The 15,411-nt window shown below is 41.7% G+C and overlaps 1 protein-coding gene across 5 annotated transcripts in view; it reads right to left on the bottom strand.

The window, feature by feature from the left end:
* Positions 1-15,411, bottom strand: part of ripor2 (RHO family interacting cell polarization regulator 2) — a 49,189-nt gene that overhangs the window by 22,366 nt on the left and 11,412 nt on the right. For 3 of the 5 annotated variants that reach the window (XM_034544824.1, XM_034544825.1, XM_034544828.1), the window contains exon 2: positions 17-137. In XM_034544824.1, coding sequence (XP_034400715.1) covers positions 17-137 — 121 coding nt within the window. Of the gene's footprint in view, positions 1-16; positions 138-15,061; positions 15,312-15,411 lie in introns of those variants that run through there. The other 2 variants (XM_034544829.1, XM_034544827.1) reach the window with 2 other exon arrangements.

Raw genomic sequence — 15,411 nt, 5'->3', positions numbered from 1 at the left:
CGTTTAAAAGACTCACCGAGAACGTCGTTCCTGTAGCGTGCTAAACCCGGCGAAGGACTGACTCCGGATTATACCATTGGGCCCTCCAGGGGAGTGGGTGCCGGCCGCCATGATCTCTGGGACGCGGGACGACACTCCTGGAGAAAAGGAAGACACACAAATCCATTACAAACAAATCTATTGACAATATTTGGACGCCCAGTGATGGATTCAGGGTCAGTAGAAGATCATGGGTACAACAAAAGCATGCCCTGAACTCAATTAACACCCACACTTAGTCAACAGAAGGTTATTCAGTGTGGAGGGAGCATTATGCAATGCAGGACAAAGTAGGTGCTGTTGGTGAAGCTCACCATGTGCGATGTGGCCGAGCAGCATTCAGAGCCTGCACTAACATGTCTCAGCTACTTGGGCCCATCGGTGCAAACATATTTCAACTGTTACCGTTTTCCTCAAGCAGGTGTCACAAAACTTGTCACTTTCCTAAATCCATACTTTCTACCTGAACTAAGAGGTTGGACTCTAAATGTGGCACAAGTAGAAGTCACTGAGCATTGCACCACAGATCTGTTTTAAAAAAGCCACTTTGCCTTCTAGAAAATCAAATGTACGCGTTTCCAGGAAAAAAACAATTCAGATGGCTGAGTTAGCTAATCAGCTTCTCATATAGTTAAAACATCTTTTATCACTGCGTCTATATTTAGCAGCAGCTGCATGTCAGATTTCATCTTTTTTTTAAGATGTGGAATGCAGCTTGGTTCGTGTGAACAGGCTGAAAATAGACAAACGTCCATGTATAGCTGTCAGATAATGATGAAGCAGAGATGAAGTGCCCAGAGAGATGATTGAATCACAGTTTTAGATAGCATGGTGAGGTTTTGTCCAGATTATGTTGCAGATGGCAGCAGGTTGGCATTTAATCTCAAAAGGGCAGTTCAATGAATAACGGTTTCATATCAGACAAAGCAGAGATGCACCATTCTGCTGCAGTTTTGTGAACAATACTGACCTTATTAAGCAGGTCAGGTGTCAGCCAGACATGACCCATCAACAGTAAATACTGTTTATTTGTCAATGTCATTATTAAATTCAGTGTTTCCACTATCAGTTACATTCATTGAGTCACAGCAAGCTGTCAGTGTCAAATTCAGAGCTGGAAATCCTGAATGAAAAACTGTATTTCAATTTACCAACATACTGACCCCAACATAAATAGTGATGACTGTATCGAGTGTTAATCAGTATTACTACACAACCGAGCTAAAAAGGAAAAGTAGGGTGAATACACAAATGCCGGGAGGAGAGAGACATATTTGTCAGATCAAATTAAACTCCACTGACGAGCAGCGGAATCAGCCTGTGAAGTCTCCGTGTTCAGCTCCCTCTCCCGTGAGCCTGCTTCTCTTCCTCGCACAAACAAGATAAGCAGTCCCGCAGCGTTACCAGTTAAACAACTTAAGCGACTTTTTTTGTCAATTTGTGTGTGACTGTTTGTGGGGCCTTGTGTTTGTACATGCCATGTTTCTTTATCAACTGACCCATCTATCTCTTTCTCCAGAGGACAGACAATCCCTGTGTGGAGCTCATTTTGTCTTACAAATGAACGCACACACACGCACACCTCAGAGCTACAAGCCATTGAGCACAGACAAAGACCCGGCCCGAGGAAAGACTAGAGCCTTGTTTTGGGGGACAATAGAACGGTGAGCCCGATACTGTTGAGGCTATTAATAGAAGCTTTAATCTGACCGCTGTGACTCAGTACGTTAACATCAGGACCAACGGCTGGATCAATGCTTTGGCTTACAACAGCCTAGCCTGTTTTCATTGGTTAGATGTAACCACAAATATATCTTCTACAGACTGGATTATTATGTAATATTCTTTTGAATTAATTTCAAGTTGTAGGATAATCACAACTTGTGCAATGCGATATGGTTGAAATAAATCACAATTACGGCTGCAGAAATAGATATTCTTTATACTAATTGTCAGATTTTAGTCATAACTTAGCTCAGAATTGTTCATTTGGACAAGTAGATAGAAATTTGCCAGATAAATGTTGTCTGATGGCAATAATCATTCAATCAATTAATGCTTGGCCTAAACACAGGCGGTAGCAGGCGAAAGACCAAAAAGGAGAGCAGCAATTTGTCCGAATGCTCTGAAGCATTTTTAGCCCATTTTGTTCTCTGATGCTCAAACAGCACAGTTGTTTGTCTCTCTGACTTTGTGACTCACTCTCCTAAAAGAAGAGCAGTGGGAGGGAAATGATGCACGGTACATTTTGTTACCTAATGCTCTGGGTAATCACAGAACTAGCTGGGCCCTGCACGTCAGACGTTTTTCAAAGATTTCCCGTAGATTTAGACAAAGGACTTGAGAATGTGGACACTTGAAAACAAAAAAACTGGACATAATGAGACCAGAAGGAGTAAGCCATTTAGTTTCAAGGCCCGGCAGTACCCTGATAATCCCAAATGGTACAGGTAGTTCTGTCAATGATGAGGACTCGAGTGAATAGGAGTATACTTACGGTCAGCAGAGAATAGATGTGAAATAACAACACTCACACAATTCAAAACAGTGGGGAAAGCTTCATATTTAGAGTTACACTGTGGGCTCACTCAAATCTAATGCTGACCGTGAGGCGCAGACTGCATGAAAGGAAGTCTGCGTTTGTCCTACATTCATTTGTCAGGGCGCACCCACCCACAGCTGATACATGCGACTTTATACAAAGATAATCGTCTTCTGTCCCTCAATAACAAAGCCAATACCTGAGCTTTAACATTTCTAGAAAATAAGTGTTATTTAAAGCAAAAATGTCATGCACGTCATGTTGAATCCTGGGAAATATTTTGCAACTGGTTGTAACATATTTGCCGGTCACTCAAAGTTATACAAAATATACCTTTACGATGCATTTTGTAGAAAACATTTTGGTACGAGTTGTACGCAAAACATTCACAGTCAAGTCCAGGACTCTCCCAAAACCTTTCCCAGCCTCAGCAAGCTCCTTCAAAACAAACTCCTCACGTATAAAGACACACTACGCACACAGAGTAGAGTTCAGTCACTGAATCATAAAAACCTTTCCTCTGCACCTCTTAGTGTCACCGCCTTTCAGAATAGGTTCAGCCGTTACTGTTGCGTTGAACACACACACACACACACACACACACACACACACACACACACACACACACACACACACACACACACACACACACACACACACACACACACACACACACACACACACACACACACACACACACACACACACACACACACACACACACACACACACACACACACACACACACACACACACACACACACACACACACACACACACACACACACACACACACACACACACACACACACACACACACACACACACACACACACACACACACACACACACACACACACACACACACACACACACACACACACACACACACACACACACACACACACACACACACACACACACACACACACACACACACACACACACACACACACACACACACACACACACACACACACACACACACACACACACTTCACTGGTCTTTCTTCTCTGCTGCTCACACACCGACAGCTTTAAATGCCCTCGACGAGGTGCGAGAGCGTGTTTCTTTGTGGAATATGTTAACATTAGATTGATCAGTATGCTGAGCTGCAGCTTGGCGAGAGTGGACACATGATACACAGGGGGGAGCTAATGTATTAATGCACATGGGCCTCGGAGAGCTAAAAGCAAATTAAGATTACATGAGTTGTCCTGCTCTCTCATGCCAGTATTGCCCTTTATTAACGTGTGTGTGCGTGTGCGTGTGAGCGAGAGACAGATGGTTTATGTTTTTATTTAATGGTTACAGTTCAGGAGGAATCCATCACTAAAAGGTTGTCTGCTGTTTTTTATTACGCTGACATTGTGCCGTTTCCTCTTGATCAGTTATTCCTCCAGCAGACAAAGGAAGTCTTTAGTGGATTTTAAGGGAGAATTCAGTTAATAACAGAATAATAATTTTAAACAAATTTAAAATACCATTGAGGGGATCCTCAAATGCAGTTTTCCAAATCTAATTATCTAAAATTCACATTTGGGAAGGATGTCATTTTATACTTTGTCTTTATCACGTCATGTCTTTTCATGTGAATGTTCAAATCACAATTTAACTAAACAATACTTTTCCCAAACAGAAGTGAAAAAATAATTTAAAAAAAAGTTTATCTGCAATTCTCCCTTTGCTGTACATAGTTTTACTAACTGTGTAATTAATCAGTTATATTAAGCACTTCTTCATGTTTACTTTCTGTGACCGTGCATATAGACATGCGTACAATGTAACACAGCTCAAGCAGACACATGTTCAAACATCTGTCAAATAAACAGATCTGTCGCTTCTTCCGTTCTACCATCCTCTCCTTCTCACTCTGTCATAAACGGGTATGTTATTGTTAATCCTGGTAGAAACATGAACTCTTTCCTTGAAGCAGCATACTGATGAGGTCAGACACACACACACACACTTTAATGCCTGCATAAATTAGCCTCACCATGGCAACAGCCGAAGATATGGGATGAAGTGTGTTACGTAAAACAACGCTTATGAGAGCTAACTGCCAAGAAGTAGGACACTCATGTTACAGGACCATCCTTAATTTTTATTTTCAGATGCTGCTTTAAATATAATCCAAAACGTCCTTAAACTGCCTTTCATTCCTCTCTAATTGTGTTTTTGTATTTAACAGGACAGTGCAATAAAAATATGCAGCAGAGTGGTTACAAGATACAAAACAATGAGGACAACAGAACAAATGCTATGTGATGATAGACTGTTTACATGACTGGAAATGGAATAACATGTTCCAACACAGCCTGCAGAGTGCAACTGCGTCCCTGAAAGTGTGTCTGTGTAAACCGGTTCACTGCTGGTGTGGATCCAAACTTAGTTCAAACTGGCTGCAGGCTTCCACCCCCGAGCCAAAACATCGTACACCGTTTCTTTCCATCTTTTCTTTTTCTGTAATCCTGTTTAAAAACTTAAAACAAGAGTGAGGAAACCTGACGGGGCTGTGTTTTGTTTTGCATGAGCACATGTGCTTGTCATCGACCTCTCAAGTGTCTCAAAAAGAAACTACGGTACCTTCATTTTGATCTACTTATATTATCACGTATTAATCTACAAAACCAGCGCATGTAAATCAAAAGTTTCTTCAAATATTCCCTTTAGAAAAAAACAAGTTAAGATTTAAGACTTATTAAGACTTGCAGCAAGACAACCTGACGTCCTAACTCTTTACAGATTACAAACTGTCCACATAATTCCATGCATGCATAAGATTAATTTTGAGATGAAAGGCACCGTTTTAATCTCACTTTCATCACGTGTTCTATTAACCTGTTGACCATTTTGTAAAGAACACTTTCCAAATCCAAAAGTTACGTGCAGGTAAAGTGTGTGACATTGACAAATCTGCCTGCCGACTCAAAATCACTGCACAGTTATGTTTATGAAAGGGGAAACCAGAGGGGTGCTCATGCAAATGTGATTCTACAGCAGAAAGATCATAATATTGTCTCTTAACTGACTTCAGGATTTGGCCATTTATATCAACTTGAAAAGGCAAACTGACTCCAGGATAAGAGAGCCTCATAATCAGTGCTCAGGAAGGTTTCAGCTGAGGAAGTAGGGTTCATTCATCTTCACTACAAGTCTCCTCAAAAAAGGTGATACAAGGACAAGAAAAGAAAAAGGTTTTAGATGACAGTGCAAGAAACATGCCAAGATCACCTTGTGAGGTGGCGATGAAACACCTTTATAGGTTGATAAGGATGGTTCAGAATAGTCAGCCGAGTTGAACGCCACAAAACATTTTTCAAAGCAAATTTCAGCTCATTGTTTTGGTTTTCCACCCTGTTATGGCTGCAGTCACCTGGATGATGAATAACATGTTTAGAATCTGACTGAAGACTAAGAGGTACCAGCTTTTGGTTCGAGCAATCTTATCTCACAGACAAAACACACACAAAAATCAATAGGCAGTACAGAAATGTCAACACCTCCTGTGTGATGCAGGTATGCAGCAATGACACCTCAGGTACAGAAAGAATCAATAGCTTGGTCAATAGTCATCCCTACAGATGTGAACAATGATTCTTTGTAACATTTTGAATGGCCACAATGGTGGAGAATTCACATGTAAGCTTGTATAATAATAATAATAATAATAATGTGTAACTAGAAAGGCACTCCGAGAGCACTTGATCCTGCTGAGAAACAAACAAACAAAAACATAACTTCCTTAGTGAAGAAGCAAAAAAGAGAGATTGGATTTCTGTTTCTAAAGAAACTGGAATGATTCACTAATGAAGCTCTCAATGCCACTGTCATGTCTGTATAGTTAGCTTAGCATAAAGACTAAAAAAACATGCTAACCTTTTTTTATATTTTATTTGTTTTAGCCCCGTTTCCAGTACTCTAAGCTACTGCTAGTCGTGGCGTCATATCCATCGAGAGTGGTATTATTATTCTCATTCCACTTCTAGCCAGAATGAAAATAAACATTTTACTCTAAATTACACATTTGTTTTGTTCATTTATGCATCACCCTGTGTCCAAACTAATCAAGCAGCCATAAACCCTGACCCAAATAATCCAACGCTTCTGATCTCGGACATCCTCCCATGGCAAGGGAATTAACAAACAACCACCAAAGCTTTATCACCATGTCAACATTAGAAATAAAACAAACCAGAATCAGCTGATAGTCGATTCAGTCATCTGATGTGATTTATTACCAGAAGGATTTGGAACTGGATCCTTTGCAGACTGTTGTGTGAATCGAACGGTGTGCAGTGTGTGTGTGTGTGTCTGTAAAAAAGGAGACTAGTGCCAGCTCCATCCCATGAAAGTCGAAACTTCAATCTGTAGGTAATTAGTGTCTAAATATCCTTCTTTTACCAACGCTTGTTTCTGTCCACCTGTGACATTATCCCAGTGTTCAAAAGGCACCTTCTGCTCTTTAATATTCACACAAGAACAATTAAAGCCAGGATATTAGGTGGTATTTAAATGTACAGATGACCAGATTAACTGAGTCGTGTCTGGACCGGAGCTACATGAAGGCAACTGATGCTGACATAGCAGCGGAGAGCAGCGTGTAATCACTTCACTTGTGAGAATTGTAAACCAATAAATGTACAATCCAGATTAATGGACTCAGAAATTAATTTCAATACATGATTAGACAGGATGGTAGAAAGCAGCAGAGCGACAGGAGCTTAAGACTAAAGCGCATGGTGTGTCTGTTGCTGGCTTGAGTGTCGTTAAGTCAAATGTAGATTTCCCATGACAACATTATCACCACTAACTCTGATAATGTATATGCACATCCATTATGTCACCAGCTTGATCCGCTCAGTATCAAAGCTGCTTTACAAGAAGTATTACCAATTAGCAATAATATCAAACAGCGGTATCAAACACAGCCTATCAATCGCATTGATGTCCAGGTATCAGTTTATATTTGAAAGCCAGTTTGTTGCATGTAGATCCATGTAACTGATTCCAGACAGTGACACCAGAACACAGCATGCAGCTTCTGAACACTGTTTTTTGGGGTCAGGGATTTGAAGATGAGGCGGATCGAACAAGTAGAACAGGGTTTGCTGCTGAGCTTATGAGACCCTGAAACCCTATTTTATTTTTTCTTAAACATTGCGAGTACAACTGACAAACGTTTTTCCAACTGCTTATAAGAAAAAATTAAACAAAGTAGAAGAGTCGGTCTGATAAATGTCTGCAGCATCCCTGTGAACCAGTTTCCCACCTGCTCTTCTTTGATTTGTCCATTATGTGCGAGTCTGATTGAAAGTGACCACCTATGCCGCAGCGCTGGAATGCACTTACCATCACAGGACTTTGACGGTTACTTCAGGTCCATTTGTTATTTTTAGCAGGAAAAGAAAACATTCTTTTCACTGATAGCTGCTACTGTGATAATACAAGCTCAAAGTGCTGTACAGCTTTGTGTGAAAAGCCGACAATGGGAAAACTGCCAGCTATTGTCACAGTTCATAATGGGAAGGTGGCAGGACTGTGAGGTGAGCTCCTCGGCTTCAGGAAACAGCTGTACTTACATAGAGGACACAACATGTGTGGAAAAACTGCATTGCCGGCCATCTTTAAAAATTCAGGAAACTAAGTGCTGGCAATTGTACAACGGTACAATTAGTCTATAGCAGCAGCCAAACAAACAAACTACGGTCTACATACATGATCCGTATGCTTCATGTCTTTTGTTTCTCTCCCTCACCAGCAATACATTAAACACCGTAGGTGTGATGTACAAACAGAAGTCACAGTGGATTTTAGTCCCACTCATTCCTCTTGCAGCCTTGACTAATCTATTACCAAAATGTCAACAATAACAATTTACAGAGCGGCTGGGCAAAAAGAAAATGATATGACTGAAGCAAGAAAGGAAAGATGACAGTAAGACACTAAACTGTGGTTTCACATTTAAATATTTTAATAGCTGTGGAGATCATCACGCCGTCTCGGATAAAGACGCAGCAGGGTGCCGGGCATTTTCCTCTGCTATCATGGCCACTTGAACAGGGAAAAGGAGGAGGATTCAGACAATGACGGAAAGATCAAGCAAGTTTGTACATTTGTGGACGATGATGCAGATGAGCAGTAATACAGGCATGTCATCCACTACAACTCTTTAAAAGCCGATCATCATGTGAACTCAATCACCTGCCTTCTCACTGACCTCAGCCACAGCTGTTCACATACACTGGTAGCACACAGCTGGTCCCACTGAGTTCTCCTGTATGCGTTACAACTTCTCTTATTCGGTTTTTCATGGCGTGTCAGCTTTAATCTGCAGCGTATTACCGAGACCGAGCAGGGAAGATGAGAAAGGAGAGCAGAGAGGACTTGCAGAAAAGGTCAAGAGACACTCACAAACAGTGTTTCCAGTGTGTTGCAGCTTAGTAAGCATAAGTGCTTACAGGCGACGTGCAGCTTGAAGGGTAATTTATCATTTCAGATCATATTCATCACAACAAAAAGACAAACCGCTTAGCCACAATATAATGAGGGCTCAGGTGAATCATGTCCAACATAATCCAAGTCTTTGAAAACCAAACAGACTCATATCTACACGAGCGTTTTCAGTGCAAGCGCCAGTAATTGTAAAAGTCTAGAAGAAAATCCAGAGTCTTTGACCTGACAAGCTCTCAAGTTTACATGCTGTTTTTTAAGAGCACAACTCAATTTTAGTTTGACCTTTTCCTTTACAACACAGCTAAGGAAAGACATTAAAAGTTCAATCTTCCAGTCTGATGGGACATGTAGTGATCACGTACCACATCTGGGGCTGCCTGCAACTAATTACTATTTTCATCATTGATTAGAAAGTTGATTATTTTGCCCATCGCAAGTTCCCAGAGCTAAATGTGTTGTTGTTTTAATGAATTAAAAAAACAACAGATTCAGAAAGGATCACATAGGAAATACTCACATTAGAGACGCTGCCACTTGGACATGTTTTGCAATAAAAAGGTAGTCCAAGGATTTAGTATTGATCATCCATAACGTTTGGAATCTTGTGAGGGTATAATAAAAAAAAAAAGGGTCCATATCAAAAGTAGCACAGGCAAGATACCCTGACTTTTAGTATGACTCATGATACAAGGACAATATGCAAAGTTGTTGCTGGAACGGCATGCTAGCAGAGCAACTCTAGCAACAACGGTTGTGTGCATGCATGTTCTGCTATGGCAGTGTTTACAAGCACATGACTTCCTTGTCAAAATGTATTTAATTTTAGTAACAAAACCAGGAAGATTGTCTTTAGGAAACTGACTTGTGAGTTCAAGAACCCCCCCAAAAATCTACACGAGTAGTTCAGTGGCTCTTTGAAAAAAGAAATAATTTAGTAACTCATAGACGGACACATTTTCTGACAAACTCATTGATTCAGAACTGACCATATCCACTACATTTCCAGTTACAGCCGTGACATTTTTGGGTTATGATGGTATCCAAACATTGCAGGAGGGGATGCAGTTTAAAGACAGAACGTCATCCTGGCAACAACTCGCCTCCCCAAGTCATTACACAGCTGTGTCTCACAGCCACTCCGAGGCAGCTGGGTAACAGCGCCTCCGAAAAATCTACTAGAGGTGCAGAAAGTCTCCTCTCAAAGAGTGTCTGTGCTTATCACAGCACTGAAAGTCAGCGTTCGGTATTGTGGGTTAGGAGGAAGTGTCAAAAACAAAATCTGCACAAACAGTGAGAGACAACAGAGATACCACCAAACAAGCAGAGGAGACAGGAGGCTGGGAAGAAAAGTGCAGCATTGATTGTTGTCGAGAGATCCATCACATCCTATTACAAGTAACTATGAAGAAAACTGTCAGGCCTGCTGGAACAACAACATTGTATCTGCATGTTGTTCTGATGCTGGCAAACAAAGAAGCGGACATAAAACCATCATGACACACAAACATGAACCAATAGCATCTCTTCCAGCTGCTGGACGCTGCAAAGGGAGCGCACCAAATACCAAAACAGACAGATTATCAGCTTAAGACCCTAAAACGCTTATGGCAATCAGTGCCAGTGTGTAAAAACAATTAATAAATAAATAAATAAATAAATAAATAAATATATATATATATATATATATATATATATATATATATATATATATATGACGTCAATTGTAGATATGCAATTAATTGTAGAATTAAATGGGGAACACACACACGGGCGGACGACCCCCCCCATGCTGATCTGCTCAGAGACAACAGGGGAGGAGGGTGAGGATGGGTTCAAATCATAAGTTCTCCGTCTGTATCCAGGAGGAGAGAAGAAGGGAGGGGTGGACAGATGGGAAGGGACAGATGAGAATCAGAGGAGGATAAGGGAGGGAAAGTGCTGGAAAAAATAAAGTACTAAAAGATAGAAAACCCAAGGGTGGATCAGCAATCATACACATTGATGGATGCCCCCCCCCCCCACTCTCATTCATTAGTCCATTAGCAACACGTAATTGTTCCGTTATAATTTTTCATACATTGCTGCCTCTTACTAATGCGGTCAGCAGAGAAGAAAAAAAAATACACAAACATGCATTTATGCGTATGTGAGTGTTGCAGGATACACTGACTTTCATACAATATTCATATACTAACTTCCAGTGGGACACACATACTCTTTCCTCACTCTCAGTCACAGGATGTGTCTGGACACAGCTGAGAGTCCTGGTTGTAGAGGAAGAGAACGGCCTGTGAGGACATTTACTTTGGTTTTCTTTCATGTTATCTCACACTTTAAAAGCAAGATAAGAGTCTAACGCCACACTCGCAGCTCCATGAGCCTTTAGGCTTCAGGGTGTTGATGTTAAGCAGATATAAGGTTTTGCAGGTTTTGGCGCTTGAACAGTTGAGGGGGTTCACTAGCGTGAGGATTCTTCCTCCGGGGACCATGAATGTCTGTACAAACAAAGGGATTCATCGTCTTCTTACTCGGTTCCTGCCTCGCCTCCCACCTCCACTCCTCATTCCACCAAGCTAGTCGTCTCCACTGTCCCAGTCAACCCTCCACTCCCTGCCTCTGCCCCTCCCTCCACATACCACTTAACCCCAGTGGAACAACCACAGCCCACCTATTTGACACCAGAAATTCCCAACGCACATAGAAAACCTCCCACCCCCACGAAGAGGGTGTGATTAGAGTATGACATGTCGGGACAGGCGAGCAAGGCCAGACCACCATCTTGAGACCTGATAACCTGACTCGGAGCAGCTGCGACAGGCTCTTTATCAGATCCTGGTGTCACTAAACCATAATCTAAATGGAGGTTTGTCACAGTTATCTCAGCATGTGATGAATCACTTTGAGAGGAGGGAAACGTTGAGAAGTCACTCAGTCACAGTGCATACCAACTGGTATTATTTTAGAAACAGACATATCAAAACAACTGTCTTCTATAGCTACCCAATTTCCCAAAAGGCAAGATTAAAAAGTTTCATCAGAGATCTTGACCAAAATCAACACCTTGTCAGTTATACCAAAGCAGCGTCTCAGGCGCAGACTAGGGGTTGAGTTAAATTTGGATGTCTGGATCATGGAAACTCAGCAGGAGACTTTTACCAATTTAACTCCCGGTGCATCCAGTGAAATATTTAACAAACATTCGGCAGCCTACACGTCTTATGAAATAACTATCAGCTGTGAAAACTTAAAGGAGGCACTCCTCCTGTAAGAATGTAAGGCCTACGTTTCCCCCCAAAACCACACATATAATCACAGATGGAAAGACATATGCATGTGCATGCAACACATGCTGCAGCCAGACACACACGCACGCACGCAAGCAATATTCCCAAGAAGTGCAAGTGGGTGTTCCTGCAGAAAGGAAAAGGTCAAGTGCTCCGTGTGCGTCTCGTCAATAGACGTTAAAAGCACTAAAGTCTTCATCATGGCTGCCAGCATTATGCACCTCCCGGTCATATTTCTTCTCCTTCTTTTGGTTTTCCGTTTACATATAGCCTTCATAATCTGCTTCTATTGAATTAGCTGTGTGAGACGATCAATGAGGTAACTATGGCGCAATGGCGTTAAGGGAAAAAAACTGAGGATTACCTGAGTCATTAGCATTTATCATCTAAAGACCACAAATATCTGTAAAACATTTTAAATCAATCATTTCAATAATTGTAGAGATATTTCAGTCTGGATCAAAGTGGTGGGCTGATGCTTGTCAATATTGTTGCCATGAGGTAAAAACTGAGCAATTGCCAATTCTGTATCGATCTGCGACATGATGTTGAACTAAATGGAACTTCGATGACTCGTTAATTCACCGGGTAGTTAAAATGTGTCTGAAACAATTGGGATACTCGATCATGCTTCAAGTAATGATGCCAAACTCTCAGGTTCCTGAGTAGAACATGTGAAGATGATTTGCTTCAGTTTGTCTTGTATGTTAGAAAACAGATCTTTGGGTTACATTTGAAGATGTCACCTTGGAATCTAATTTTTCAAAATGTAATCAAGGAAGTAATTGACAGATGTATCGATGGCTACTGATTCACATTCAAAGAACCAACTAAACAACCAAGCCGCTGAATTTTTTCCAAACCACAAAGTCATAATTTCTTTAATGAGACTTTATAGAGAAAGCAGAAGAAATGAGTGCATGTGTGTATGTGTTTGTCTCTGCATGAGTGGAGACAGAGAAAGTGAAAGACGGAGAGAGAGTGAAAAGAAGGAGGGAGAAGAAAGAAGGCTGAGACTGAGGGCGCAGATGCGGGGAATGAAAAGCCTGCTGGGGTAAAGTAGAGGGAAGGTGAGCGGAGTCTGGGAACAGACGCTGCTCTTGCATCGCTGCAGCCCGTCCTGGCTTGGCACAAGCATGCTACCCCCTCGTCTCTAGCCCCTTTCAAACAGCTTAGCCATGGCCCAAACAGGCTGGCAGGGAAGCAAAGCACTTGCACTTAACCATATCAAAGTCAGCCTGGCGCTGCTCTGAAGGAGCATTTAGCCCTGAAAAAAAAGAAGCCTTTTCTAAGAAACAGCATGAGCAACCGGGGAAAATCCTCGCTGCAAGCTGCATGCTTATTTGGGTGGAAGATTTTCTTGTTGTTTTGTTTTTATTTCCAAGTGTATTGGAAACGGCTGAGAATCGTGGACTTGCGATGGCTTGACAAATTGTAGGAGAGGACATGCAGCTGAAAAGATATCAGCTCAGTTGGCACACTTTAACAAAAGGAGGGGATTTTAAAATATCAAGGAATTCACACTTGTCCATGGGGTGTTTTCACAACCCAGAAAACACAGGAGAAAAAAAGAGCTATTTGCAGACCATCTGGCAGGTGGAAATCTTCTAACAACTGGAAATATCTCCTGACAGAACAGCCAAGGCTGCTTACTTTGCAAACAGACAGATTTTCATCAGTACTGCTGCTCTGGTTCAGCAGGCTGGTCCACTGTGGGTGGTATCAGTGTGCAACGCATGACAAAAGACTGATACCCTTTGACCTCCATCCTCAACAAACCTGGAAGGGCATTTTTAAAATGACTGACCTAATTCTAATGTTTCCATGTGCATCACAAGTGTGTGCCTCCCTCTCATCAGGAAAGTACTCATCCACATGCACGCAGATACATACATGAACCCGCTTCATAACATTTCTCGCCACAATTTAAACTGGTTTCTCGTTTCTCCAGGAAACACAAATCAAGCTCAAAAACATCTGTCAAAAGGAGTGACCAACAGATCACGTGAAAAAAACAACAACACACACCCTATTTAGAAGGCTGGAAATAGTCCAAACCTCTGTGATTCGCATATTTCTTCAGTTAGATGCGACAAACTTATACCATTAAACTTTTTCAACTGGGGCAAATATCGATATTATATTGATATTGGGATATGAGACCAGCGTGTGTCTTTTCCTGGTTCAAAAGGCTGTATTACAGTAAAAAGATGCAATTTACCGGAATGTTTTAGCAGTTTCATTATTTGTCTTTACACACTTCGCCATTTCATCCACAATACTGATGATTATTTATCAAAAGTATCATTGTGTAAATATTTTTTTTTGTCAACCCTAAAACATGGTTTTTGGTCAGTAATATCATGATTGATTGATTGTAATAGTAGATAGATAGATAGATAGATAGATAGATAGATAGATAGATAGATACACACACACACACACACACACACACACACACACACTCTACTGTCCAATCCTTTGCACTATCCAGATATTCATGTAAAGAAAACTCGACTTAAAAATCGGTGTTTTATGCGTGTGTATCCTCCAATAAGCTGCATGTATGGTGAACTCCGTGCACGCATCGCTGTGATCCACTAACCTACTGCCCCGGAGAACACGCGTTTCCTCACATTTGAGAGTAAGCTGTTATTTTCTGAGTGAGCAGCACACGAGCCAGGGGTTTTGACCATTTTTAGTCTTCTTGAAGTTGCCCCGGGCGATGATTCAACTCACCTCTGCAAAACTTCACGAGTGGCTCCTCAGTGGCGTCTCTGGCCGTCTACCTGCGCCTCTCCATCCATGCGTAAATAAAAAAGAGAAAGTGCGTCGCTTCTTTCAACGCAGATGTTTTGCTGCAGTTCGCGAAGAGGATGAGAGAAAAATAAATGTCCCACAAGAACGAACCAGCGGCCCGGATGAGCGATGGATGGTCGACGTGTGTTCCCCGGTGAGACTCGGTGCAGCCGCCGTTCAGAGCAAACACTGAACCCCCTCACACACATTCCAGTTTGTTTGCGGCGCTCCGCCTGAATACCGGCGAGCCAATCAGAAGCGGAGGATGTCACAGGGAGGGCGGGGCCAAG

Source organism: Cyclopterus lumpus, chromosome 11 (assembly GCF_009769545.1).
Source record: "Cyclopterus lumpus isolate fCycLum1 chromosome 11, fCycLum1.pri, whole genome shotgun sequence".
NCBI classification, from domain to species: domain Eukaryota; kingdom Metazoa; phylum Chordata; class Actinopteri; order Perciformes; family Cyclopteridae; genus Cyclopterus; species Cyclopterus lumpus.
Note: the sequence above shows the minus strand (reverse complement) of the source record. Positions and strands in the feature narration are given on the sequence as shown.